The sequence below is a fragment of the Phascolarctos cinereus genome, unplaced genomic scaffold, assembly GCF_003287225.1.
Source record: "Phascolarctos cinereus isolate Bilbo 61053 unplaced genomic scaffold, phaCin_HiC Scaffold_4;HRSCAF=312, whole genome shotgun sequence".
Classification (NCBI taxonomy): Eukaryota; Metazoa; Chordata; class Mammalia; order Diprotodontia; family Phascolarctidae; genus Phascolarctos; species Phascolarctos cinereus.
Window position 1 is genome coordinate 373,296,530 of NW_027555847.1, and position 27,926 is coordinate 373,324,455.

General features: G+C 40.6%; 2 protein-coding genes and 1 non-coding gene across 4 annotated transcripts in view; 2 read left to right on the forward strand and 1 right to left on the reverse strand.

Moving 5' to 3' along the window:
- Positions 1–4,275, forward strand: part of MYO5B (myosin VB) — a 536,371-nt gene extending 532,096 nt beyond the window's left edge. The window contains exons 37-39 of the mRNA XM_020972319.2: positions 1,107–1,281; positions 1,866–1,946; positions 3,035–4,275. Of these exons, the coding sequence (XP_020827978.1) occupies positions 1,107–1,281; positions 1,866–1,946; positions 3,035–3,187 (409 nt within the window). The 3' untranslated portion in view covers positions 3,188–4,275. The remainder of the gene's footprint in view (positions 1–1,106; positions 1,282–1,865; positions 1,947–3,034) is intronic.
- Positions 4,276–14,752: 10,477 nt separating this feature from the next.
- On the reverse strand, positions 14,753–14,835 carry LOC144457315 (small Cajal body-specific RNA 18). Its single transcript, XR_013486627.1, has one exon.
- A 3,035-nt stretch (positions 14,836–17,870) lies between these two features.
- The window catches only part of ACAA2 (acetyl-CoA acyltransferase 2), a 36,325-nt gene continuing 26,269 nt past the window's right edge, over positions 17,871–27,926 (forward strand). Inside the window, exons 1-2 of one of the 2 annotated variants that reach the window (XM_020972324.2) lie at positions 17,871–17,986; positions 26,036–26,202. In XM_020972324.2, coding sequence (XP_020827983.1) covers positions 17,971–17,986; positions 26,036–26,202 — 183 coding nt within the window. In that variant the 5' untranslated portion in view covers positions 17,871–17,970. The other variant, XM_020972323.2, reaches the window with a different exon arrangement.

Sequence of the window (27,926 nt, forward strand, 5' to 3'; positions counted from 1 at the left end):
GACACAGTGCAAAGTATTAAGGATAAAAACAGAAGCAAGATAGATAGATCTCAAGGAATCTATGTTCAAATGGGGGAAGATAACACATACAGGGGAGCTGGAAAGATACTTTCTTTTCCTGGTTTTCAGTAGGCAATGGTTCCCAATAATCTGGCTTTTTCTTTGCTCCTATTCTCATCTGTCAAGTAATCTTTTATCTGTAAACAAACATAGACACCTGCTACTTAAAGCAAGTTGAGCAATCATTTTTATGTAAACAATCATTCTTTCAGTTATATTTTATGTCCTTTTTTTGGTCTCAGATATTTCTCTCTGTAATAATTAACATATGACTTTTTAAAGTTCATAGAAATGTTTGTGGATTCAGAGCTGGAAGGGAGCTTAAAGGTCATATAGTCTAGCCCATTCATTACAGAAGAGGAAACTGAGGCAAGGAGAAGTGAATTACTGTGCTAAAATTCACATAGGACTCAGTGGCAGAGCCAAGGTTTAAATCTAAGTACTCAAGACTCCAAATCCGGTGCTCTTTCCACTGTACCGGCTGAGATGATTAAGGTTTCCCTCCCTCAAGCAAAGACAGAAGACTCCAGTTTGGTTTATTAATTGATTTTGTGAAAGTAAGGCATCGGGCAAAACAACTTTAAAGACAGCAACACTATGTTGCTATGTATGCCATTAACAATTTGGCATTAGTGAGCAGCAGAGAAATGGACATCTTGGACAACTGACCAAATCAAATAATGAAGTTCCTCTGACAATGGGAAGGACAACGTTGAGAGGGAGAGAGGGAGGGAGGGAAAGAAGGAGGGAAGGAAGGAAGGAAACAAACATTTATTTAGCACCTACTATTTGCCAGGTCCTATGCTAAGTGCTTTACAAATATCATGTAATTTAAACCTCACAACAACCCTGGGAGGTACATGCTATTATTATCCCCATTTTACAGTTGAGAAAACCAAGAAAAAAAAAGGTTAAGTTGCCTTGCCCAGGGTCACATAGCTAGTAAGTATTTAGAGATGGATTTGAACTCAAGTCTTCCTGACTCCAAGCCCAGTCCTCTATATACTGTACCACCTTCATTATCTATTTTTGACTTATGCATCTAGGTATAATATAAGCCAGCTTGAGGAGTGGCTTCGAGGGAAGAATCTCCACCAGAGCGGAGCAGCAGAGACGATGGAGCCTTTGATCCATGCGGCACAGCTCCTGCAGTTAAAAAAGAAAACTCCTGAGGATGCCGAGGCCATTTGCACCTTATGCACTTCCCTCAGTACGCAGCAGGTATGAGATGGTCATAGGCTGCTTCTGGGCTGGCAGAGCTGTCATCTGGCATGCCTTAGTCTGGAGGCAAGTTGGAATGCTAGGAGCTCTGTTTTCAAAAGACTGCAATACTTGCCTTTAAAACTCAGTAATTGCAAAGCTCCCAGGTTGGAGGAGATAGAGCTATTACAAAGTATGTGACTCAAGACTATAATGCAACTACATTCTAGATCAGGAAGTATAGAATTTTTCTAATTTTTAAAAGTGAGATTGAGAGAAGACTCCAAATAGCTTTACTTAAAAGCTGCTTTTGAAAATAAATTCTGGCTATTTTGCAAAAAAAAAAAAATTGACATTTACCTCCAAAAACATCCATTTGCATAAAAATAACGGCATTGGGGGAGGGGATGGTTGAGGGTTGCATTTTGTGTGAGAATTTTATTGATAGGTATCAGGGTCAGCCCAGACTCTATTGTCCATTCCTAATTTGGGTCTGGATTCGGGACTTGATTTGTATTGGGTATTGAAGTCCATTCTTTGAGGTTTTCTGCAGGTTCTGATAGGATTACCTTCTTTGTGACCAACATTTCTTTTGATTGCAACAGATTGTCAAAATCCTCAATCTTTACACTCCCCTGAATGAATTTGAGGAACGAGTGACAGTAGCCTTCATACGAACAATTCAGGTGAGTTTGAGAATGTTAATCAGCTTTATAAAAAGGTCATTTCCAGAACTAGTAACTGGTGTTGAAAGTATAACTTAACCTTACTTATCTGTGCTAGGAAACACTGGCTTAAAGGCAGAAGATGCTAGATGACATGTGATGTGGGCCTTGTGACCTCTGAAAGGACTTCTGCCTTTCCATCCATTTGCTTGGGTAGAGAAATGAGCCATATCTTCCATGCATAAATTAGCATAATGTGGATGGGCAATATTCACCTGAACAGTCTATTTCTCTCAGATTTTAGAAGTATACAATCAACATAAACCTCTTCATTTATTATTGGGATGTAAGGAAGTTATATAACCACATCTAACAATATCAGAGTAGAAGGGGAAAAATAAGAAAATGGGGGGAAAATTTTAATTTCACATACATAAACAGATATATTTGTAGAGATACACATACAGAAATATTTATTTTATTAAATAATGGCTTAAGAATGACAGATAATGGGGCAGCTAGGTGGCACAGTGGATAGAGCACCAGCCCTGGAATCAGGAGGACCTGAGTTCAAATCTCACCTCAGACACATAACACTCACTAGCTGCCTGACTCTAGGCAAATCACTTAATCCCAATTGCCTCATCAGAAGAAAAAAAAAGAATCCTCAAATCATGCTAGATTGGTACTTTTCTCCTGTTTTAAAATATCTGCAAGGAAAGAGTTTATCATTTCCAGTCAAGAATCACTTCTTTATGTTTCTCAGAATATGCCATAATTTAATCCTATATAGAAACCAAGAACTTTTTATTTTTACGTGCGTTAAGACATTAGGACATTGGGAATGTCATTTCCCCTTTCTCTAGGCCTCGGTTTCATCTTCCATAGGATAAGGGGGTTGGAATAGATGATTCTTAAGGTTCTTTCCATCTATATCTCCTTTGATTTTAAGATAAATGTGGTCCCTGACCACTTGATCTCCAGTTTACTTTCCAGACTTTTCCTAGGACATGTTAAACATTATACATGGACCTAATTATTTTAAAGGTACAGTACATCATTTGAAATAAAGGCAATGTCAGAATTCTTAATGGTTTCCTTCTCCTCAGGCACAACTACAAGATCGAAATGACCCTCAGCAGCTGCTCTTAGACTTCAAGCACATGTTCCCCGTCTTGTTCCCATTTAACCCATCCTCCCTGACCATGGACTCAATTCACATCCCTGCGGCTCTCAACCTGGAGTTCCTCAATGAAGTGTGAAGACCCATGTGATGTCTTGGCTCCAGTCCCAGTGAGTTCAAGCAAAAAGAAAACAATGACATAAATTGAAGGACATCCTCTGTGTGGTAAAAGTAGACCAAGCCAGAGCCCAAGAACCTGTGCAGAGTGCTGAACTGTCCAGAATCAGGCACATATCTTCAGTGTGATTATTTTTCTTTTGTATTCTATAGTTCAAAATAAGAATACTTGAAATACAGGTTTTTTAAAATAGTTTGGTTTCAGACTAAACAAGTGCAGTCCATAGCAATTAATACAGTGACTTTCCCAGTGCCATAATCAATGTACCAATCTCGTCAAGCAGGCATTGGCCAATTTTTTTATCTTCATTCTGTGGCTATTTAATGCTTAAAAACTGGAAGTTTAAACTGCCTTCAGGGAGCTTCTAACAAATGATGGTAATGATCATTTTGACGCTGACACACACTCCCCTTTCCACTGTTGTAGGAAGCAGGGGAAATTATGTTGTGGGTTTGTGGTGGATTACCTGGTGACCAGGATGAGTTTACCCATTTTTCCCACTACAGAGGCCAGTAATGTTGGCCTCTTCATCCTTTCCCCAGACCTTAGTAGTATTTTGAACTTTGCTTTTTTGGAGCAAAAATGCCACATTGGTACAATCCCCTTTATGCCCAAAGACTTCTTCTTGGTCTCAGAATTTAGGAAGCTGCTACATGTCAATGCCCTTAGATGACAACTACCAAATTAAGTAACTATAAGAGGAGATGTTCTCATGTTCAAAACTTGCTCACAGCGAATGCATCCAGACCAGGCACTATTTTTATGTACACAATTCCCCCAAGTTCTGTTGTCATTTATGAAAGAAAATGTCAGTGGGAAGACTAGTAATCCCAAAATATCATTTATCTATTCTCTAATATGACAGGAGAGCTCACAAATAGTACTCCATTGTCATTTCAGCATCCCCTAGGCAGTTAAATTCCTTCTCAAAAGGCGATTTATGAGTGGTTGAAAATATACGAAAACAATGAATATAGATTTGGGTTTTAACTTGGTTGCTACATTTTTTAAATCCACTAAAATTCCAGTAAAATATCTGACACTGTTCATCCATTTCTGTTTGTGTCAAACATTTTTTCAAAGTTACTGTTTTAAAGGCATATGAAATCTCCCTGCTAGAAAATAAGGGGATGGAATTTCCAGCACTTAATAACGCTTACCCAAATTTTGTCACTTTACAAGTAAGTTTTTTCTAACACTATATATGGACATTTTTTCAGAAGAAAGCATCTATTTTGAAAATTCTACATGACCTCTTATACTGTGTACTCTTGTTTACTGTCTTCATCATATACTTTCCTTCTTAAAAAAAATGCAAAAGTCTGTTAATAGATGGTGACAGTATGAAGAAGGATGTTGCCAGTGCAGGAAATCATAGTTTGCTAACCAGAGAGAAGTGATCCCTCTTCCTGATTCTTAACTGGGAAGTTAATTATTCCACAAGTTACTAGTTACATGATCCAATTATTCTTAACTCCACTTTCCCCCAGGAGCCCACAACAAAAGGCCCTGAAAACAGATGCATACCTCTTTGCTTACCACCTCTCCCAAGCAATTACTTCCTTCCTTCTTCCAGGCCCCCACCTCTATCATCACCCTCATCCATGTGGTCTCGGAACAGCAGAACACTCTACCCTTGTTATGATGACAATCATATCAAACCTAATTCTTCATTAACATGACCACCTCTATTTCCACAACAAACACTCTAACTTGTTTTTGGGTATCTGCTGAATTAAAACTGTTTCTGATTCATTCATTCATAGATACATATCACTGATAATATCCATAGCATCACCAACCAGTTTCATTTTCAGTGTTAGTATGAAAGTGTCACTTCTGTGGCTACCTCCTTAATAACTGTAAAAGTATCTTGTAATGATTTTGTGGCACTTTAGTTCAAAATTATTCCTATGTGTAAAGGCTACCATTACCTTTCAAGAGAAGAGAAAGCAGCTTGTCAGAGACTCTTAAGAGTTGGAAGATATCTTAGATTTCACCTAGTCCAACCTTTTGCAGTATAGGACACTTCCCTAAAAACTCAACACATTTACTTGGTCAAGCCCTAATGGCAAACATGAGTTTTCACTGTCGCTATCCTAAGTGTATGCTCTTATGCATGGATTATGTTTCCATATTTGGCAGGACTTGGAGACCCAACACAAAACCCTCTGAGCCAGGGTCCCACTTTATCTGATTGTGCCTTTGGGCTTTGCTAGCTAAAAGGTACAAGTGACATCTCATAAGTTTTCCATGCTTCCCTTAAACCTTTTTCTGTCCACTCACCAGACAGAGAAAAATGTTAGCTTTCTAAAGAAAAAGGTGTCTATGAAGGCAACTACTGCCACCTATCCTTAACTAACTTATCAGCTTTAACTTAATTAACTTAACTCATTATCTTCCTCAGAAAGTTTAGGTGTCCATCTTTCAAGGGTCCTTAGTTAAATCACAGCAGCAACCAAGGATTTACAATATTTAATGCTTAGCCATTAGAATAAAATGGAAATAATGTACTAAAGGGTTTTTTTTTCCTGCATAGATATTCTAATTAATTACAGATTTCATTCTTATTTTTTTCCCTAAGGGATAATGGTGTTTTGCTGGAGCTGTAAAGAATTTAATTTATGTGTATTATATTAAAAAAAAACCATAAGATTTTTATAGAACATTAGTATAGAAATTGGCTATTTAATGTTTAGATCTGTAATATTTAACTTACCACTTAGCCTATGCTTGGAAAGAGATTCTTTTGTATCTTTAATGTAAAAATTTTTTGTTAACTATTTTTACTCCCTGCATTTAAAAAGCACATTTAATGCAGCTTTATTCACCCAAACATCCCCAATTCCATGGAAATCAGAATGGCATTTTGACTTAAGAATATAGTGCAATATGATAATGACAAGGTTGAGATCTGTATTTGTTAATATCTCAGATGAGCACCTTTCCCACTCTGTGCCTTCAACTATTATTAAGGTAACTGATTTCTCAGTTGTTATTTTCCTGTAATAAGCATTATTGTGGGAAGAATTTTAATGTTCTACATAACATTGTGGTGGATTTAGGATTTATCCAGTGAGTCATTCTGAAATGTTTTAAAATCACAGAAGAAAAAAAAATATTTGCAGATAACATCATTTTTAGGTTGATGGGCTTTTTAGGAATTATGTGAGAATATCCCATTATATTAAATTAGTTGTGTGTACATAGCACATCCTTAACTAATCCTTGCTGACACTGTTAAGACATCTTTTTCCTGGCATATGCATTCTATCTGGGCTGCTATAGTTGTTTAAAACAGCTAGGAGGTTGCAGTACACAAATGTACATAGGGTTTTCTTCCCCCTTTCCTTGGGGCATGTCAATAATAGTGGCTCCTTTGGAGTTTCTAATGCTGAGTTTTTAAGTTATTTGTAAAGCACTTAGAAGTTTAGAAAAAGATAGGAAAAAACAATCAACTGCCACAACCAAGTCAATCAGCACATCTCAGTTGTCTGAATTACCCCTTTGTATAAAAAAAATGGGAAGGGGATCTGTTGTTGCTTTTTCATTTAATATTAAACACTACAACAAAATTTCCCTAATTTCCCTGATATCCTTCAACAAGGGTATCATAATTGAATGACTACATAATGCCTTCACCACTAAACAGCTACTAACATGTGAAACACAGGGTAGGATCCTCTAGTCCTGGTTCATAGAAACCTTTCTCCACACCAGGTGTTATTGAACTAAGCCAGACATCGTTGCATGTGCAGCCAAATACTCATGGTTCACTTCTTTGCCACCCTGATACCATAATTGGGTTGGGGAGGAGAAAGAAACAGAGTTTTTTTTACAATACTAAGAATGATAAGATGATGTTGTTTTTGTTTATTTTAAAGGTCATTGGATGAAAAACTTTTTTCCTACAGTATATAAACTTTAATACTTTTAAATGGGATAAATCTGAAATAAAATTAAACATTTTCTTAAGGTGCACATCAAACCTGGCCAGAGCTGGATGTCACATTTTTGCCTCCAAATGATATTTTAGAAAGAGCAGTCTCTCTCTGAAGGAGTTTCAATGATATTCAGGGGGGTGAATCAGATATCATAGATGAAATAAGACTGATAAAGAATATTTTTCCATTTTGAACAAATCTGTAAACTATACCTTTGTTTATAGGAAAATGCTTATAATAGTCACTGTAATATTCAGCTGTGGATAAAAATTTGTGGAAATAAATACTTTTGAATAAATGTGGGTCTGCAAATCTAAATGAAATCTAGAACTCTTTGCAGCCAAATTCTGGCTGAAAAGAAAAAAAAACAGCATAGCATATTTTCTGGGGACTTGGTGGGTAGAAGACTGAGGTCTGTATGCTCAAACTCATCTCCCCTACCCCACGCAGATGTGAGTGGTAGATCTGTGAATTAATTTGATCTTTATAGAAACCCTTTGAGCAGTGACTCCAGTACTAGGATTATTTTAAGGATGTTGTTCTTAAGGTGGGTTGAGGGGTAGTGGGGGACCAATAATGGGTTTGTATGTCACCCTTGTTTCAGAGAGTGTCAGAAGAACCTTGTTTCAGAAGAACCTGGGGACTCCTTTTGGGTACCTCTCACTTATCCAGATCTTTATTGTCACACAAATGGAGCTTGGGGATTTCATTATCTTTAACTGAATTGTCATTCAATTAAACAACAAAAGGCAACAACAAAGATTTAAGTGCTTATGGACTAGGGACTAAGGTTTCAAAGACATAAAACAAATAGGTCCCACCTTCAAGAACAATTCTAGATGGGAGGGAGAGGAAAGAAAGGTAATAAGCATTTATATAGAGCCTACTATGTGCCAGGCATGTGCTAAGCGCTTTTTACCAACATCTCATTTGGCACATCAACCCAGCTAGGTAGGTGCTATTATTATCCTGTTACAATTGAGGAAACTGAGATGTTCAGAAGAAGTGTGGCTTGGAGGCCAGGGGGAGGCAGGAATAATGCATTTAGCAGTGATATATATATATAACAACTCATAAATCCTGCTCATCCTTACAGAACATTGTCCCATCCAAAATGAATAGGGGAAGTGGATTTTACTCTCTGGTCCCTACTCTGAAATGTAGAATCCATCATATGAAGGATGCCTATCAGAGCCAGGATAGGAAGTAGGTTTGATGGAGGTGTAGTAATTTTCCTAATGGAACCTGTGAAATTGCTATGGGTGCCATGGAAGTGGTTAGGTTTTAACTTTTCTGGTCTTAGAAGGAGGGGAAAGGCAAGGTGGAGGAGTGTTGGTGAATAAGGATAGGTATGGTTATGTTGGAGACAAGATCCATGATTGGCTATAGTGGGAGAGTGGGATTCAATCTATCTTCTAACTCTCTGATTAACTGATCATATACCTTAGGATCAGTCCATAACCCCATTATAGTGAGACCATGGTCCTCCAGAAGGCCCTGGTTTCCATTTTGGAGACCACTGTCCTAGACTTGTAAGAGAAATTACTGATGACATATATTAGTATTACATTACATGAGCTCACTACCATTACACACAAATACTCTTTGCATAAATGAGAGCTGGGAACTCTTTACATGTGGAGGCTCATTTCTTATCCCATCCTTCCTCTAATCTTCTCTATTGCCCTCTCCTATTCTTTTAATCTTTTCAGTATCCTTACTGTAATAATAATTGATAATAATTATATGTATATATATGTTCTTACTATTATAATAATTGATAATTGACATTTACATAAGGCTTTAAGGTTTAAAGTCCTGAGTGTTTAATTTTTGTCCTAAGAGGTAAAAGGAAACCGTTAAGGTTTATTGAAAAGAGGAGTGTTATGGCCAGCTGTGTGGTTTAAGAAAATCATTTTGACTGCTAGGTGGAGTGAGGAGAGACTTGGGATAGGGAGACCAATTAGGAGCCTAATTTCCAGGTGGGTCTGAACTAGGGTGATGTCTGTGAGAGGGGAAAAGAAAAGGACAGATATGAGAATTTTGGATATAGGTAGAAGTAAGATTTAGCAACTGATTGGATATATGGGATGAGGGAAAATGTGAAGTTCAGTATGATGAGGTTGTAAACTTTACTATATCTAAGACAAAATATGAACTCCTCTGTCATTTAAAGCCCTTTACATCCTTGGTCCCATTATGCCTTTCCAACTTTATTAAATAGCCCATCTACTTGCCATTTCTTACACATGACACTTCATCACTTATCTCCACACTTTTCCCACTGGCTGTCATCCATAGCTTCCCATTGCCTTGTGAAGAAGCATTTTTAATGCTACTGTGTGTGCTATGTACTATGCTTACTCTACTAAGGTTCAAGATACAAAGAAAAGTAAAAATTGTCCATGCTGTCAAGAATCTCACAGTTTGATGGGGGGATCAGTTAGCCTACCAAATAGTCAAGGCTCTTTTGATTGGCATTTAAGGTACTTCACAATCTGGCAACAACCCACTGATCCACTCTCATCTCAGATGATACCCCTTCACACATATATTTCAGCCAGATCAGACAATTCTTTGTACCTTTTTCTTGTCCTATCTTGTCTCTGCTCTTGTACTCTTAGAAGTCTGCCCCTACCTTTACTCAACTCTCATCTCTCTATTAAGCTTCAATTCAGATCCCATCTCTTGTGGGTGAGGCCCTGAAGCCAGCACTTGATCAAATTAGGTTTGCCATTGGGAGAAATGAGGAATTTGAAAATCACTGAACATTGAACAAGGTGGGCAGGAGAGAGAGAGAGAGGGAGGGAGGGAGGGAGGGAGAGAGAGAGAGAGAGAGAGAGAGAGAGAGAGAGAGAGAGAGAGAGAGAGAGAGAGAGAGAGAGAGAGAGAGAGAGAGAGAGAGAGAGAGACTTTCCCCTGACTCAGCAAAAAATGTCCACATATATGATGATACTTAACTTTTCTAGTATGGCAACTAGCAGGGTCTCAAGCATCTAGCAAGTGAGAGAATACAGACTATACATGGCTGGCATTTCATGTGCCTTTTGACCAGGAAGTTGCATCAGGGACGCTGGGACTAATCAGGTTTCATGTTGGGAGGAACTTGCATCAGGGAAGATGGGGCTGTCAGGGAATAGGGACTGTCACTGAAATTGGAGTTGAAGTTGTGTCAGGAAAATACTGGTCCTATCATATACCACCTTTTGGTGGCAAGTTCCTAAGGCTCTTCTAGAGGATCTTCCACAATTTAAATACATATAGTACTTTTATTGGACAGTCCTCATTTTGTGGGAAGTACTAAAGGGAAAAGAGAAAAAGGGAAAAACAAAAACAAACAAAAATGTAGAGAAATGGAAAAGCCTGAAGTCTTAAAGGTCCTTCCTTCCCCCTTCAGAAAAACTAAGTCTAAAAGTCTCATGATCTGGTCCATGTGCTGGGTGATGTCATATCTTTGCAGTCCACAATGTACCTCCTAAGGCAAAGTGGTGATGAACAAGAGTAGCACCAAAAACATCAAAGCCTTAGGACAAATGATGACTCTCCTAATGTGAGGTAGTGATGATGAGCAGGGTCAGGTCGCCTGTTACAGAGTCTTCTGGCCCAATCAACAATTCATCCAAATTAGTGGCTGCTGCAGTCCAGTTGTGCATTCCTGTCTTGTAGCGGATGGAATCAACTATTAGCCAGGCAAAATAAGCCAGGTGAAAGCCCCACTGGGGCAGCATTTTTTGGCACAGTTATCACCTGTTTGTAAAAAGCATTAATGCCAGGGCAATCCAGGCAAGCATGATTTCTAATGTACCATTTCCCTTTAGCAATAGAAGCATGCTGTGTTCTATCCATCTTGCTAGAGGATCTATCTTACATACACACACACACACACACATGACCAAGCCTTTTGTTATTATCTGCTAGCAATAATTAATAAAATGATTAATTATCCAGAAGCTATGTGTCTCAAATTTTTTATACATCACAGTACCCAAGGCTGAGAGGCCCAGACTAAACATGACTGGACTCTGCCTTTTGACTGGGCAGCTGGAGCCAATCAGATTTAGTGGAGAAACCTGCATCAGGGAAGCACTAGTCCTATCACCCATGAAGCCTGCCTTGACCCCACAAGTGACCTCCTCCTGTTCAAATTTCTCATAGTACTCCACCTCAGAAGTGTCAAATATGCTGCCTATGCAGCATTGCAGCCTGCAACACTCCTGTGTGTGTGGAGTCTCAAACCAGATAAAACGTAACTGGGAAAAATTTTGACAAAATAAAAATACAGGTTAATATATGATCTTCTAAATTAATATATGGCCCACAAGGATCCTTAGGTATGGTTTGGTGGACCCATTTCCACTTGAATTTGACACTACTAGTCTGATCTTGATCTCTCCTGTGAACTCAGTTCACGCTCCCTACGTTCATATGCTCCTTGGCAGGGTTAGTGACATTACCTTTCTTTCTCCAGCACTTTGCCTATAGTAGCTCATATTTTTAAAATTATTTAAGATTTTATTAAAGTTTAAAAAATGCTTTCCAGAGTTATCTTCTTGGTCAGTATTGATATCAAGTCTACTTGATCTGAAGACAAAATAGTCTGGAAGGATTAGGAAGTCATTGTTAGCCCACCATCCCGCATTAAAGATACAGTCTACTGTGAGGCAATTATATTGATCAGACAGTCTGTCAAGGTAGAGCTGATGGGGTGATAGGACCTGGACCTCAAAAGACAAAGGCCACGTCTTTTGAAGTAACCCAGCCTCCCCCCACCCTGTTGCAGACCTGACCTGGTAACTCCTCTGATACCAGTACACACACAGGGGTGCTGGCCTAAGGACTATCTCTGGTGCCTGCCCAAGAACCATGCCCTGGCAACCCTTCTATCTTGTCCCTTCAACAAAGTTATCTCTGTTGATTCCCTGAGTTTTCCCAAGTATTCCAACAACCCAGCACCCAGAGTACTTGCATACACTGACCATTCCCTAATCCCACTTTACCCTCCCCATTAACTAATTAGCATACTTGGTATTCTTTTCACTGTCCCTTTTCTATATAAAGTTTAGTAATACCCCCATTAAGTTGCAAGTTCCTTAGGGAACATAGTAAACTTTGTCACTTGACTGGAAGATGAAATATTCATAGAAATGGATTATACAAAGGATATGATATGTTCATTCATGAAAAAGATGACAAAACTAGAAAGAAGGGTGAGTAAACTGCAATATAGATGTAAAAAGAAAGGCAACAGAACAAAAATTTAAGTTTCATAGTACTTAGGTGAAGCTGTTTTCTCATTGGTACGGATAGAATGTTGATTTCCAGAGGTTCCAAATGACATATTTCCTACATATTTCCCATTCTGGACTAGTTATATGAGAGGGATGGTAAAAACAGAAAGAATGCTGAGACTTGTCCCAACTTACATTAAGTTCCTGGAATTTAGAACTTTTGGGATTACAGATTTACAACTGAATCTAGTCCAATCCCTCATTGTACAGATGAAGAAATTAAGGTCTAGAGCAGTTAAGTGACTTGCCAGAGGTCACACAAGTAGGAAGTAGTGGACAGGATCTGAATCCAGGTCTGTAATCTTGAAATTAGTGTTCACACTATCATGTTTGGGTATATCACTTTACCTTTCAGGAATTTAGTTTCCTCATATGCAACTGGAGGAAACTGGGCTAGATAATCTAAAAGATCCCTTACAGAGCTAACATGTAATCTATGAACTTTAAAGGTTCAAGTCCTGCACCATGAAAACTCCTGCCAACCTCAGACCTCTAGAATTTGTAAGAACCAAGAGTCAGAGAAATTAATAGGAAAACTGGAATTTTAACAAGAAACAGCCCAATGGAGAGACACACATCACAGATGAAAAGATATGTCTTTGTTACAGTATCAACTTGTTGGCTCTAATAGTGCTTTACTATGTGGTAGCTGGATTATAACAATACACAGGTGATGTAAAATATCTCCACCCTTAAAATCCTGGCTTCCTTTAAGAAGGAGATCAGCCTCTTCTTTGTTTGCTGTAAAGTGGCACGATATTTTTATTTGGCCAACTAGTTTAACAAAATCTTTTGAAGAAGTGAAATAGTTGTTTCATTTAAGAAAATATTTACACAGTTACTTTTCAGGGCCTGCATAGTAAAGTGAACATGTTAAATATGTGTGGTGGTACTGTTAATATTTGTGATCCAAATATCTGCTATATACAATTAATATTTATGTTTCATTCAGATATCTGATAAGTGCATTAAAAGACAATACAAAAACCTCCTATTTGGAATGTGGGGAAAAAAAACAGAGAAAAAACAAAGCCCAATGAAGTTTGAAGTAAGGCCAAGTCACATATTTCCAGTTTTTTCGCTATACCTTAATAGTAGGTTTAGAAACCAATGCAATTTTCATTTTCTGACACAACCCCCCACTACCACCATTAAGATGATTCCTTTATTCCATGAACACCACCCTAAATTTCTTCCTCGGTAATTTTCTCTCTGCATCAGGACCAAGGTTCAGTTCCTTAAAGCACCTGCTTTACATGGTTGAGTGGATCAAAATGAGCTAAATCAATCTGTATACCTTATGTGCTATATATTAGCTAATATTCCCACCTCTGCTGCTTATTGTATAATTATTGGTAAGTCATAACCTTTCAGAGTCTGTGTCCTTATCTGAAGAGGTTGGTTTGGATACCTCCAAGGTCTCTTCTAGATCCGTATCTATGATATCCTGCAACTAGTCCATGGTGTCTTGACCTTCAGGTCAATATAATAGCTAACATCTATATAGTGCTTATTATGTGCCAAGTACTATGCTAAACACTTTACAATTATCTCATTTGATCCTCACAACCCTGAGAAGTACGTGCTATTACTAGCCACATTTCACTTCCACAGTGAGCCAGGTAGTATCCGAGACTGGATTTAAACTCAGGGCTTCCTGACTGCAGGTCGGGTGCTCTCTCCACTGGGCCACTTAGCTGCCCCCTCCCATTGACTATCTCTCCAGACTTTATCTCTCCACTACTTCCCAGCAACCCCTTATGTATTGTCTTCTCCCAGTGGACAAAGACTACCAATTCTATCAATTCCTTATTATTTGTATCCCTAGAGCTTAAAGTTCCTGGCACATTCGACAGACTTAGTAAATGCTCACCCTAAGTGTGTCTCTGATCTATCCACATTTGTTCAGTGAATAAGCAAAGAGATGGTTATAATAGTAAAAAACTGCTAACACCTCCAAAGCTTGTGGAAGTAACCACCCTCTCAGAAGTTCCATCTCACACATGAAAGAGGACAGGACTTGGAGTCAGAGGGCCCTGGGTTCAAACCCTGTCTCTGTCACTATCTCTGTGACCTTGGGCAAGTCACTTAATCTCTCTGGGCCTCAGTTTCCTCATCTGAAAAAAGAGGGGTTGGATTAGACGGCCTTCTAAGGTCGATTCCAGCTCTAGATCCTGTAGCAGCAGTAGGAAGGCAACCAAACTAACATTACATCCTTCCCAAAAGCAACAAGGCCCGCCCCAGGAAGGGCAGGGCACGCCAAGCCTCCGAGCGCACCAGCAGCGGCGCTTCCCCGGTCTCAGTCGGCTCTCAGCACACTTTCCATCACCTGGTTCAACGAACTCAGATTGCGCAGTGGCCACGTCATCATCGACCAGGGCTCGAGAGCCACCCCAGCTCCCCTCCCCCCCAGGGGGCACGGCCCAGGAGGGCGCCCCTCCCCCTCCGGGACCCGCCCTGCCCCCACACTCAGCCCAGGACCGAGCCCCAAGCCTCCCATCCCCTGCGGTCCTTGTACCATAATCATTTCAGGCTCCCAGCGCCGAACCCTCCCCCGCCCGGGAGCCCGATCATATAAGGAAAATACGGTGGGTTCACTTGGGAGCTTCGGGGGCGGCCTGGGCGCTTCTCCCCCTGCCTAGACCCTAACAAAACCCTCTCCACCTTTGGGACCGCCCAAGCGAGCGGGACGACAAAAACCCCGCGAGCCCGGAAATCGTCATTCTCGCCTCCCGCTCCCGAGAAGAAAGGTGGCTGCTCCGCCAATCGCACCCCGCCTCCGGGCCGCCCGCACCGCGCCTCTGGGCCGCCCGCCCCGCCAATCGCACCGCGCCTCCGGGCCGCCCGGCCCACCAATCGCACCGCGCCTCCGGGCAGCTCGCCCTGTCCCGCCCATCTTCGCTCTACCCTGTTGGATCCTTCGGCCCCTAGTTCCTCTGAAGGCGTACAACTTCGTTAGCCTCCCTTCCCTCCCTTTAGCTTGAGGTCATAATCCAATAATCTAATAAATCAACATTTATTAAGCGCCTACTATGTGCTAGGTATTGTGCTAAATGCTGGGGATACAATGAATAAAAAGTCAGTCCTAGCTCTCAAGGAGTTTACAATCTAATGAGGCTGAGGGGGACAACATAGAAAAAGAGGCAGGAAAATAACGGGAGAGGGGGAAGACCTGGGGTGCCAACTCAGGGGAACTTGGTCCTGAGGAGCTCGAGGCAAACAAGAGGAGCAGATGCAAAGTGCAGCCAGAATCCAATTTCTGCCCTGGATACAGGGGGGGCAGTGGGAGGTGTTTGGTGCTCCATCCTCCAGCCCTCCAGTCAGAGGGGAGTGGAGGCTAAGGGAGTTGGTGTAGCTCTGGGTTAGAACTGACAGCATGGAGAGGAGGTTGGAAGTGATGAGCTGAACCCAGGAGGGATGCCTTGTTCTGCGTAGTTGAAACCAAGAAGAGCAGCAGATGCAAAGTGGATTACTTACAAGGCCCCGGAGAGTCCTTGCCGAATTCAAATCTGGCCTCGGACCCTTAATAGCTGTGTGTGACCCTGGGCAAGACACTTTAACCTCTGTTTGCCTCAGTTTTCTCATCAGTAAAATGGGGATAATAATAGCTCCTACCTTCCCAGGGTTGTGGTAAGGATCAAATGAAATCATAATTGTAAAGCGCTTGGCACAGTGCCTGTCACTTAAGAAGCATTATATAAATGTTAGCTATTATTTTAATTACATAGTCTGGTTTGACATATTAACTTTCCTTCACGTTATTATAAGCTAATGACTATATACATGCCCTTAATCATCAGCATATGCAATATTCACATTTGTATATTATATGTACATACATACCCTAAGAGAACGGTGCAGTGTATATACAGCCGCAGAGTGAGAAAGACCGGAATTCAAGTCTGACCTCTGACACATACTCCAGGATGCTGAACAAATCATTTAACCTTCTCGTGCCCCAGACCATTCTAGTCTAAGGCTGTAAGTTGCAGAGCAGATGCCCATCTGCCTTAGTAGAAGGAGTTTCCTCGCCAGAAGGCTACCCACTACACCTGAGAAATTATAGGTCCATACTGCGGCATTTGTGCTGGAGTGGTGGATGGAGAACCAGCCTTTAGACTTCTGGCTAAAATGCTCATTTTAACCCCTCAGCTCTCCAGGCCACTTGCTAAGTCCATAAAACTTTTAATGCCCCAGGCGACTCTCTATGACATAGATAGATAGATGGATAGATAGATAGATAGATAGATAGATAGATAGATAGATAGATAGATAGATAGAAAGATAGATAGATAGATAGATAGATAGATGATAGATGGATGGATGGATGGATAGATAGATGATAGATGATGGATGGATGGATAGATAGACAGTAGACAGATGATAGATATATGTGTATGTGTATATATATTAAAAGAAAATTAAAACCCTTTGTAATAACTACTCATTGTCAAGCAAAACAAATTGCCACACTGGCCTTCTCCAAAATCTATTGTCTTATCCTACATCTTGGGATCATTATGACCTTTCTTCTCTGGAGGAGGGTACCAGGTTCATCATAGGCTCTCTGGAGTTGTGGTTGGTCACTGCTTTGATCAGAATTCTTTAAAAAAAATTTATATATATATATACACATATACATACATATATACACATATGAATATACATGCACACAAAATTCTAAAAACTTGCATATGTATATACATATGATATATAAGTGTATATGCATTTGTCGTTGTTGGGGGGGTTTTGTTTTGTTTTTGTTTTGTTTTTCAGTCCTGTTCGATAGGGCTGAAAACTCATTTGGGGTTTCTTGAATACTGGATACTGGAGGGTCTTGCCATTTCCTTCTCCAACTTATTTACCAGGTGAGGAAACTGAGACAAACAGAGTTAAGTGACTTGCCCTAGGTCACGCGGCTAACTGAGTGTCTGAGGCTGGATTTGAACTCAGTCTTCCTTGACAGTCTTCCTGTCTTCAGGCCCAGGGCTCTATGTACTGCATCACCTAGCTGGCCGCATATATACATACACATATACATGGACAAGAAAAGCACCATTATTAGACAATGAAAAAAGGGAGGCATGATCCAAAGACGGGGTAAAAAGTTGCAGAAAGGCCAGGCCCCTCCCTGCCTGCTGCAAGGAACGCGGCCTCCCCGGGGTCTCCCTCGATAAGGCAGAACCTTCTGCTTGTCGGTGCTCGGGGACGGAGAGAAGAGCTGAGAAGAGCTGGGGAAGAGCAGTGGTAGGGGGGGGAGGGGGGAATTCAAAAGTTTGACCCGCGCTTAGGCTTAGGAAAGAGAGGGACTGGCAGCCCGCCGCAGCGCCTGCAGGCTGGGGAGGAGCTTCGGCCTCGGGGGCCAGAGTGGGAGGAGAGAGGGGGACGCGGGGGGCCGGGCCCAAGCTCGCAGAGTATCTACAAAGTGCGCTGCGCGGGGCCTCGTCTGTAATTCACTGAGCAGAGGAAGCGAGTCCTCCGGACGCGGAAGAAGCAGCCTTCCTGCCCAGCCATGTCCCTGCTCCGAGGTAAGGCGAGGAAGCCCCTGCGCCCCGGCCGGCTCCGAGCACTTGGAAGCCCTCCCGCTGTGCGCGCTCTGCCCGCTCTGCTTCGGCCGCTTTGAGGGGCCCCGGGGCCGGCGTCGCTGCAGCCCCCACGCTCCGCTGACCTTGATTGTTCGTTTCTCCCCTTCCCGGATCGGGCGGCTTGTGTGCTACAGCCTGAGCCTTGAGCGATGAGCTCTGACGCCTCTCCCTACAGAGGCCATGCACTTGGTAATCCATTACCTTCATCTGTGAAATTAGGGGAATAGTATCAGGGCTGCCTGCCTCCCTGGGACTGTCAGAGGAGAGTTCTGGAATGCTCTATATAAACGTGCGTTATTATTGTTGGAGAGGAGGGTGGTTGAAGAGCGAAGATTACTAGGTGCTTAGGAAAAGCCCTAAGATTAAAGTCTAACTTTCTCAGGCACATTTGTTTTAAGTTTAGTGCAGGATTACAGACAAGGTTTGCCTTGTGGGCTACAGCATTAATAAGGGAACTGTGCTGTATTCAGTAGATGCAGTAGTGTCTGACATTTCGTGATCCCATTTGGTCTTTTCTTGGTGAACATACTGGAGTGGTTTGCCATTTCCTTCTCCAGCTTATTTTACAGATGAGGAAACTGAGGACAACAGGGTTGAGTGACTCAACTAGTAAGTGTCTGAGGCCAGATTTGAACTCAGGAAGAGGAGAGAGACCTGACACTGTATATACTGTGCCACCTAGCTCTCCCAATAATGGATCTAACAAAGGATTAATAATTAATTATCGACATTATTTCCCAGATATCCAACATCGCTTATCCAGCATTTTTAAGTGAAAATAATCCAGGTTTTTTCCATCCTAAAATAATCTTAAATGTGCCCCTTGCATTTAATGAATAATCTATACAAATCAGCATTTGTGAATGGGCTTGATGTTTTTGTCTTGTGCCATGTAGAACTGGTTGCCCCATGAGATGGCATTCTTCAAAAATATAAGTGCAGAAGGCACTCACTGCTCAATTTTCTTTTTACACTGGCCAAAAGGGGGGACCTAAAGATGTTTCTAAGCTCTAAGTCTGAACTTCTATCTAGATAGCAAGCCTCTCTTAGTGCTTTCTATAAGCATTAAGGCAAAGGTAAACTTCTGACATGTGATTGCTTTTATACCCCTTATGCCTTCACTGGCATTATTATGGTCATAGAAACCGAGATTAAATGAAATGAGATTCTAATATTTTTCCCAATTACATGTTAAAACAGTTTTAACATTGGTATTTTAAAAATGAGTTTCAAATTCTTTTCTTCCCTTCCTCCCTATTCCTTTTCCTGAGATGGCAAAAATTAGATTTTTGTATGTGCAGTCATGCAAAACGTTTCCATATGAAATGAGATTCTGAAACGACTTTTATCAGTGTTTTCCCAGGCTTCAGGAATCGTTCATTTGCTCAACTTTCATTTGCTCATACCCTACAGTCTTAGAATATATCTTAGATATAGGAGCGTATTTGTATCCCCATCACTCAGGCATATTAAAGCTCCTTAATAAGCATTTGTTGATTAATTGATTGACTTTAGAGGTGATTTAGACCAATCTCCCATCCCTTGTTTTTAAGGAAACAGGAGGCCCAGTACAAGGCCAGGTAGTTAGTGTCCAGATCTAGTTTCCATTGCCAATACTCTTCCTTCTATACATTTAAATAAATTATTATTGATAACCAATAATTCGGGGAGATACAGAGTTCCCCCTTTTTCTAAGGTCCTCATTTTGAAGCTCAGAGTCAGAAGGAAAAGATTGTTGGTAGAATATGGGATCAATATTCCCCTCAAATCTTGTTCAGACCTCAGACCAGCCTTACTAGGATTTTAATCTAAGGAGAGACTCCTGGTCTATTGTGTTCTGCTCAGGCTTGGGTGGGGGATCTAAATTTTTTGATTAATTGCCCAGGGTTGGACAATTTAGAAGTGAATGACATAATCAAAGCTATATTCTTCCCCAGGAGGCCCCCCCACCCCTTTAGAAAAGGTCTACTTCATTGTAATATTTATTATTGCTCACTAATTGTTAACCAGTCGGAGTTGATCTACCCTCAGGAACACCCTCTCTTCCAAGGCATATAAACTGTGCTCACCACCATGATTGATTTTTAGCATTTGAGAGTATCATTGACCCTTTTATTAATAAAATGCTAGTAGTATTAATAAAATAAAATTATTGTATACAAAAATTATTGTATACAAAGTGCTTTGCAGATTTAAGTTGTTATATGTGTTTCTGATTAATTCTTAGTTAACACTAGAGAATCAGTCAAATCTAGTGTTTAAAAGTTATTTTGATTAAAATATGACTTTTAAAATAATAAGTATTTGGACTTTCTGAATGTTTTGTCTGAGAAGTTCCTATATAGCTTCACTAAGGAAACATATTGCAATATATTTATGTATGCAGGGTGTTTAACATATACAGAAAGTTCGACAGACAGCTAATTGTTGTGGGACTTAAAGGAAATAGTGGCTCCTTCCCTAGATAATCTCCTGTCTGTGCAGCTGATTAGCAAGGAAAGAACAGAGCTCAAAGATAATAAGAATGTTAGCATCCAGAGCCATTCCATCAGGATTACATACACAGCATCTTGCTGTTTCTCACCAAGATTCTGTACATTGGACTGATATTTGAAAAGCCATTTTTGTCCCTGCCCTCATTTCTTTTTCTTTCTTTCTTTTTTTTTTTTTTTGGTGAGGCAGTCGAGGTTAAGTGTCTTGCCCAGGATCACACAGCTAGTAAGTGTCAAGTGTCTGAGGTTGGATTTTAACTCAGATCATCCTGACTCCAAGTCTGGAGTTCTACTTGCCCCACCCCCCTCTCATTTCAATGTTTGTAGATACTTACCTTCCATAAATTTTCAGAACTCTGCAGACTCAAAAAGGGTTTGACGGGTGAAGGAAGATGGTAATGTCACAGCTCTTTTAACTTCAACATTGAGCCCTTGGCTCAAACAAATGGCTAAAAGCTTTTGGCTTTGAGTGACTGATGAATTCTAGAAATTAGAGCCTATAGTAGGGGAAATCCCAGAAATTAGTAAAGGAAAAGCAGTCATTTCCCCTTGCCCTATGAAATATTGGGGCATAAGGAATGGACCTATGATTTCATTGGCAGAGGGAATTCTCCTCCGGGGATTGTCACCTTCTCTGTAGCCTAGAATGTTAGAGAAGTTAAAGTGTAACTTGCCTGGCATCACATAGCCAGCATGTGTCAGAAGCAGGATTTGAACCCAGGTCTTTTGAGCTTTGCCACCAGCTTCTTTGAAATACACACATAGCTTTTTAAAAGAACTCAAAAAAAAGATTATAGTTTTCCCAATTTGTAATCCAAGTTATTATTATTTCTTGTTTTATCAGACACAGTGATTTGGGTAGTCATTGGCCCTCAGAACTGTAGGACAGCAAGTCCTCTCATGCTCTCCTAGCACTGTTGTGCGGCTAAGTAGGACAGGTCTTTTTAATGAGATATGATTTTTCCTCCCTTTAAGAGAAAATCTGCTGGTTTTCCACAACAACACATAAGAAGGAAAAAGAATTATGGGGGCTTCTAGTGATATGGCAGGGAGGAAGAGAACAAGCAATTTATTAAGCGTGTATCATGTGGCAGAAACTATGCTCTAAGTGCCTTACAAATATTATCTCACTTGATCTCCACAACAGCCCTTTGAGGTAGGTGCTGTTATCCCCATTTTATAAATAAGAAGATTGAGGCAGGCAGCATTTAACTGAGTTGTTCAGGGTCACATATCTTATGAGGTCAGATTTGAGTTCAGGTCTTCTTAAAAACACTGTGCTACCTAGCTGCCCTTTACTCTTTTCCTTAATGAGGATCCCCTGAATTGTTGTCATTCAGTTATTGTTGTTATTCAGTCTTGTCTTTTGTCCCAGCCTGGTTATTTGTTGCTATTCAGTAATGTCCAGACACTTGGTGACCCCATTTGGAGTTTCCTTGGCAAAGATGCTGGAGAGGTTTGCTGTTTCCTTCTCCAGCTCATTTTACAGATAAGGAAACTGAGGCAAACTGTGTTAAATGACTTGCTCAGGGGCACACAGCTAGTAAGTTTCTAAGGCTGGATTTGAACACTACCTAGCTGCCTTTGGATGAGGAATAGGTCTTATCTAAATTTTTGAATCTACCCCCAACACAGTAATTCAACACAGTAAGGTTGAATTGCTATGAGAGGGATGTTTTTTTAGTTAAAGCATTGTTCATTAGGAAGCAGATTCTGTGTTGCTCCAGAGGTCACACCTAGAACCAATTAATGGAAGATAGATGTAGGTAGATTCTGAATCAGTGTAAAAACAAACCTAGATTTAGAGTGTTTTCACCCATGAAATAGGCTTCCTAACAAAGTAGCTAGTTCTGTGTCACTGACATATTCAAACAAAGAGGAGCAGGCCGTCTCTTAGAATGTAAGCTCATCATGAGGGCAGAGATTGTTCTGCTCTCTGTGCCTAGCACCACATCAGTATATAATAGATACTTAACTTACTGATTAATTAATTGATAGGTGTATTAAGTGGAAGGAATTTTTGCATTAGGTGAGGTTGGACTAGATGACTTGCAGTACCCCTTTTTGAGGTTGGCAAAAATGCTTTCCTGAAAATAACCCCATGAGTAAGAATTGCAAATATTATTACCCCTATTTTATAGATAGAACACTGCTCAGAGAAATTGTGAAGTACCCAAGATCCTATCAATCTGATGCCCAAATATCAGATTCAGTATTCTACCCAGCTCCTTCTGCTAAAGTAAACAAGCATTTATTTAGCACTTACTATGTGCCAGGCACTGAGCAAGGCCCTGGGCACACCAGTACAAAGAACAGCAATCCCCAGTCATGATGGCCTCCTTATTGTGGCCCACCCCCTCCTTTTATAGCTGAAGAAACCAAGGCTCTGAGGGGAGAAGGCAGTCGCCCAAGGTTCCTAAGCTGGTCCACTACAGATTCAGGACTCAAACTTCAAATTTTTTGTCTTTCCATTCAACCAAAGTCTAAATAGAATTCTTAACCCAGTCCTTTTAGCCCCCTGTATTTGTTATTGTCGATTGCATCCATCTATATATAGGTGAAATAACTAGGTGGAAAGGCACTTCTGTTCTCTTGGTCTTGAACTCTACTTTTTTTTTTTAAGGCAGTTGGAGTTCGGTGACTTGCCCAGGGTCACACAGCTAGTGTCAAGTGTTTGGTCTGAGGCCGGATTTGAACTCAGGTTCTCCTGACTTCAGGGCTGGTGCTCCATCCACTGTACCACCTAGCTGCTCTTGAACTCTTCTTTTTTTTTTTTAATGTTTTATTGAAGCCTTTTTATTTCTTTTTTTTTTTTAGGTGGTACATGTGCAGTTATGCAAAACACTTCCATGGTAGACATGTTGTGAAAAACTAACTCTATTTCCCTTAATCCTATTCTGCCCTCCCATTTATTCTATTCTTTCTTTTGACCCTGTTCCTCCTCAGAAGTATTTACTTCTGATTACCCCCTTTCCCAATCTGCCCTCCTCTCTATCATCCCCCTGCTCTCTTGTCCCCTTCTCCCCCTATTTTCTTGTAGGGTAAGACAAATTTCCATACCCAATTGAATGTGTATGTTATTCCCTCCTTAAGCCAAATCCTATGAGAATAAGATTCACTCATTCCTCTCACCTTCCCCGTTTCCCCTCCACTGTAAGAGACTTTTCTGTTTTTTTTGTGAGATAATTTATCCCATTCTACCTCTCCCTTTCTTCTTCTCCGAGTATAATACTCTCTCATCCCTTAATTTTATTCTCCAGATACGACCCCTTCATCTTCAACTCGCCCTGTGCCTTTCTATCTGTCTGTCTGTCTGTCTGTCTGTCTATACATACATATAATTTTTTTTCCTCCAACTACCCTAATACTGACAAAGGTCTCATGAGTTATAAATATCATCTTTCCATGCAGGAATGTAAACCAGTTCAATCTTAATAAGTCTCTTATGATTTCTTTTCCTGTTTACCTCTTCATGTTCCACTTGAGTCCTGTATTTGAAAGTCAAATTTTCTATTCAGCTCTGGTCTTTTCATCAGAATGCTTGAAAGTCCTCTATTTCACTGAATGACCATTTTTTCCCCTGAAGGATTATACTCAGTTTTGCTGGGTAGGTGATTCTTGGTTGTAATCCTATCTCCTTTGCCCTCTGGAATATTATATTCCATGCCCTGCGATCCTTTAATGTAGAAGCTGCTAAATCTTGTGTTATCCTGATTGTGTTTCCACAGTACTTGAATTGTTTCCTTCTGGCAGCTTGTAATATTTTCTCCTTGACCTGGGAACTCTGGAATTTGGCTAATATTCCTAGGAGTTTTCCTTTGGGGATCTCTTTCAGGAGGAGATCTGTGGATTCTTTCAATTTCTATTTTGCCCTCTGGTTCTATATATCAGGGCAGTTTTCCTTGATAATTTCTTGAAAGATGATGTCTAGGCTCTTTTTTTGATCATGGCTTTCAGATAGTCCAATAATTTTTAAATTCTCTCTCCTGGATCTATTTTCCAGGTCAGTTGTTTTTCCAATGAGATATTTCACATTGTTTTCTAATTTTTCATTCTTTTGGATTTGTTTTACAGTGTCTTGATTTCTCATAAAGTCACTAGCTTCCAATTGCTCTATTCTAATTTTTAAGGAAGTATTTTCTTCAGTAGTCTTTTGGACTTCTTTTCCATTTGGCCAATTTTTCTTTTTAGGGCATTTTTCTTCTCATTGGCTTTTTGGACCTCTTTTGCCATTTGGGTTAGGCTATTTTTTAAGGTTTATTTCTTCAGTATTTTTTTGGGTCTCCTTTAGCAAGCTGTTGACTTGTTTTTCATGATTTTCTTGCATCACTCTCATTTCTCTTCCAGTTTTTCCTCTGCTTCCCTTACTTGCTTCTCAAAATCCCTTTTGAGCTCTTCCAAGGCCTGGGACTGATTCATATTTTTCTTGGAGGCTTTGGATGTAGGAGCTTTGACTTTGTTGTCTTCTTCTGGTTGTATATTTTGATCTTGTTTTTCACCAAAGTAAGATAATATAGTCTGACTCTTTTTGCACTGCTTGCTCATGATCCCAGCCAGTTGAGTTTTAAACTCTTTGTTAAGGTAAGAGTCTGCTTCCATTGTGGAGAATGTATTATCCCAAGCTTCAGGCGTTTGTACCGCTGTTTTCAGAGATACTTGTAGGGACCTGTAAATTTTCAGTTCTTCCAAGGTGGTATGATAAGGGGTGAGGTGTTTACTCCTTTCCTGGCCTGTGAGCACAGGTATTCCTTTCTGTCCTGTAACTGTGAGGAGGGTTTCCTGTCCACGGCTACTACAGGCACTACCATGCCAGCACTCCTCCTCACACCAGCACCGCCACCCAGAACTGTGGCACAGATCCAAACACAGGCAAAGCAAGAGATTCCTGCCTCAGCACTGGCAAACAGATCCCTGCAGTCCCTCTCTGATCAGCCACTGGATTCCCCCTCAGTCTGTGGACTGGAAGCTCGGGAAGCAGCTGCCCCCCCCAGGGCCACGCTCTTGGGGAATGGAGCTGAGACCCCACCTTCCTGTCTCAGCACCGACAGAAACAGACTTTTCCCACTGACCTTCTAAGTTGTCTTTGGCATTGGGGAATTGAGGAGTCTGGAAACCTCCACAGCTGCCCAAGATTCAGTCCTCTGAGGCCTGCTGCAGGTTTGCTGCGGCCTGCGTGCCCACACTGTGCTCCCAGCCCGGCACAATACACCTTTCTGATCAATCATCCAGGTTGTCTTGGGCTGGAAATTTGTTTCCTCTGTCTTTTTGTGGGGTCTGCTGCTTCAGAATTTGTTTAGAGCCATTTTTTATGAGTATTTGGAGGGGTTTAGGGGAGAGCTCAAGCAAGTCACTGCTTTCACTCTGCCATCATGGCTCTGCCCCCTTGAACTCTACTTTTCAATGAAAGCTTTTGATCTATACAGATCAAGATAACCTAAATGAAGGTGAAAAGTCACAGGCTAATCTAAACTCTTTAATCATTTTCTCCTGGTTGTTCTAGGTGTGTACATAGTTGCTGCCAAGCGAACACCCTTTGGGGCATTTGGAGGTTTACTGAAGGATTTCACAGCCACTGACCTGGCCGAATTGGCTGCCAGGGCTAGCCTATCTTCTAGCAAAGTACCTCCAGAAATTATTGACAGCGTGATCGTGGGCAATGTCCTGCAGGTTAGTAGGGCAGAATTGAAGCGTGCTCATTCTGCTTTCTTGATGTGTTTTTAAATATAACTCTTCCATCTATGGATCAGGTCTCTCTGAACAAATGAATAATAATGAAAGGCTTTTGAAATTTGAAATGCAGTATAGCTCTTGATAATATCTGTGCATTCAAAGAAGGTGCAGTGCTGCTGCCTTCATAATCTAGAGCAGATGTAATCTGCAAATATTTAGTTTGGAATGTGTTTTTAAAAACTTTCTGCCTTCCTAATTTGTATTTTGCTAAGGCTAATATCAAGGTTATTTTGCACACACCAAGTGGGGAGAAGATCTTGGTTATACTTCTTTATGTTCCCCGTAGGTACCTAGCATGGGTCATTTTATACACTAGGAGTACTCAGTAAATGTCTAAAGGAAGGTAAAGCCTGCCAGCACTCTATGGTTTAATTGATGCCAATCCATTTGGTAGATCCATTAAAACTGACTACTTCCGTACTCATTTGTATGTTCTTAGTATAATAACCATGGATTTTTCTTTTGAAGTAGAGTTCCCCATGGAAGGCAAAGTGTTTTCACTAAATCATCTTGGTATTTCTGTCCCTCAGCCTTCCCCCCAGCCCCCATTTATTTGTGGTACTTTTAATTACCTTTGACTCAAATAGGCCTTGGGATGAATTGAATAAAGATGGAATATTACCCTGTCCTTTTGGTGAACTTGAATCTTTCTGCCGTGATGGAGCAGGGTTGAGTTTTTTATCCTTAAATTTCTGGGAGACTTTTAAATTTTGAAACTTCACAGAAAAGGATGTGCCAACTTTGCTATGTTGTCATCCCTGCTTATTCTTGCTCTGTCTTGGGTTGAATTATCAGGGGCAGATAAGCTAAGTTTAATTATCTGAATTATTTTTCAGATACTCAGACATTTGCTTACTGAGTAATTAATTAGGTATGGGCACTGAGATTGAAGGATTGGGATAGGAATATATTAAACTGTTGGGGCAAACAGGCAGAGATTAATTATCTGAGTTATTATTTAGATACTCAGAAACTGAGTTACATATCTACTAGCAGGTTTCTGAGTAATCTATGATGCTTTTCTTTCTGGCAAAAAAAAAATGGACATTAAGGGTTCTAAGTTCTAATCCTGTCCTCTGACATTAGCTAGCTTTAAGATTAGCTGTATTACTTTGGACATGCCCTTTAATTCCTAGATGATCATCTAACATCCCTTCCAGCTCTGATTTTATTTTCCTCTTATATGATAGAATAAAATATTTTAAGAGTAAAGGCAATAATAGAATGTGGAATTTTCTCTTTTCTAAATAAAGATGACTTGTAAGAAAAAATATATATGTAAGTATGAATGTATATGCATGTAGATGTGTTTGGAAAGATGGTAGAGCAGTTTTCTTCAGATTCCTCCAGCTTCTCCAAACAATAGAAAAGGGACTTGTGCTTCAGACAATGAATGTCAATGGGAGAGTTCAGTGACCCAGTTCCTTGCCCAGTCCCACTTCTGACACCAGTTAATGTCAACCGGACTGAATTGGAGTCTAATCTGTGGGTGGCCTGAGCCAAACAAGGAAGGCTAGAGACAGGAGAGTCAGGAATCCAAAAAGAAGTTTAATTTCAAAGTGAGAGAAACAGCTTGTAAGGAAGGGCATATGTGTTGGAGCCCCACCTCAGTGGGGAGGACCCACTTTAGTGTGGGGACATCTCAGTACTTATACCAGTGT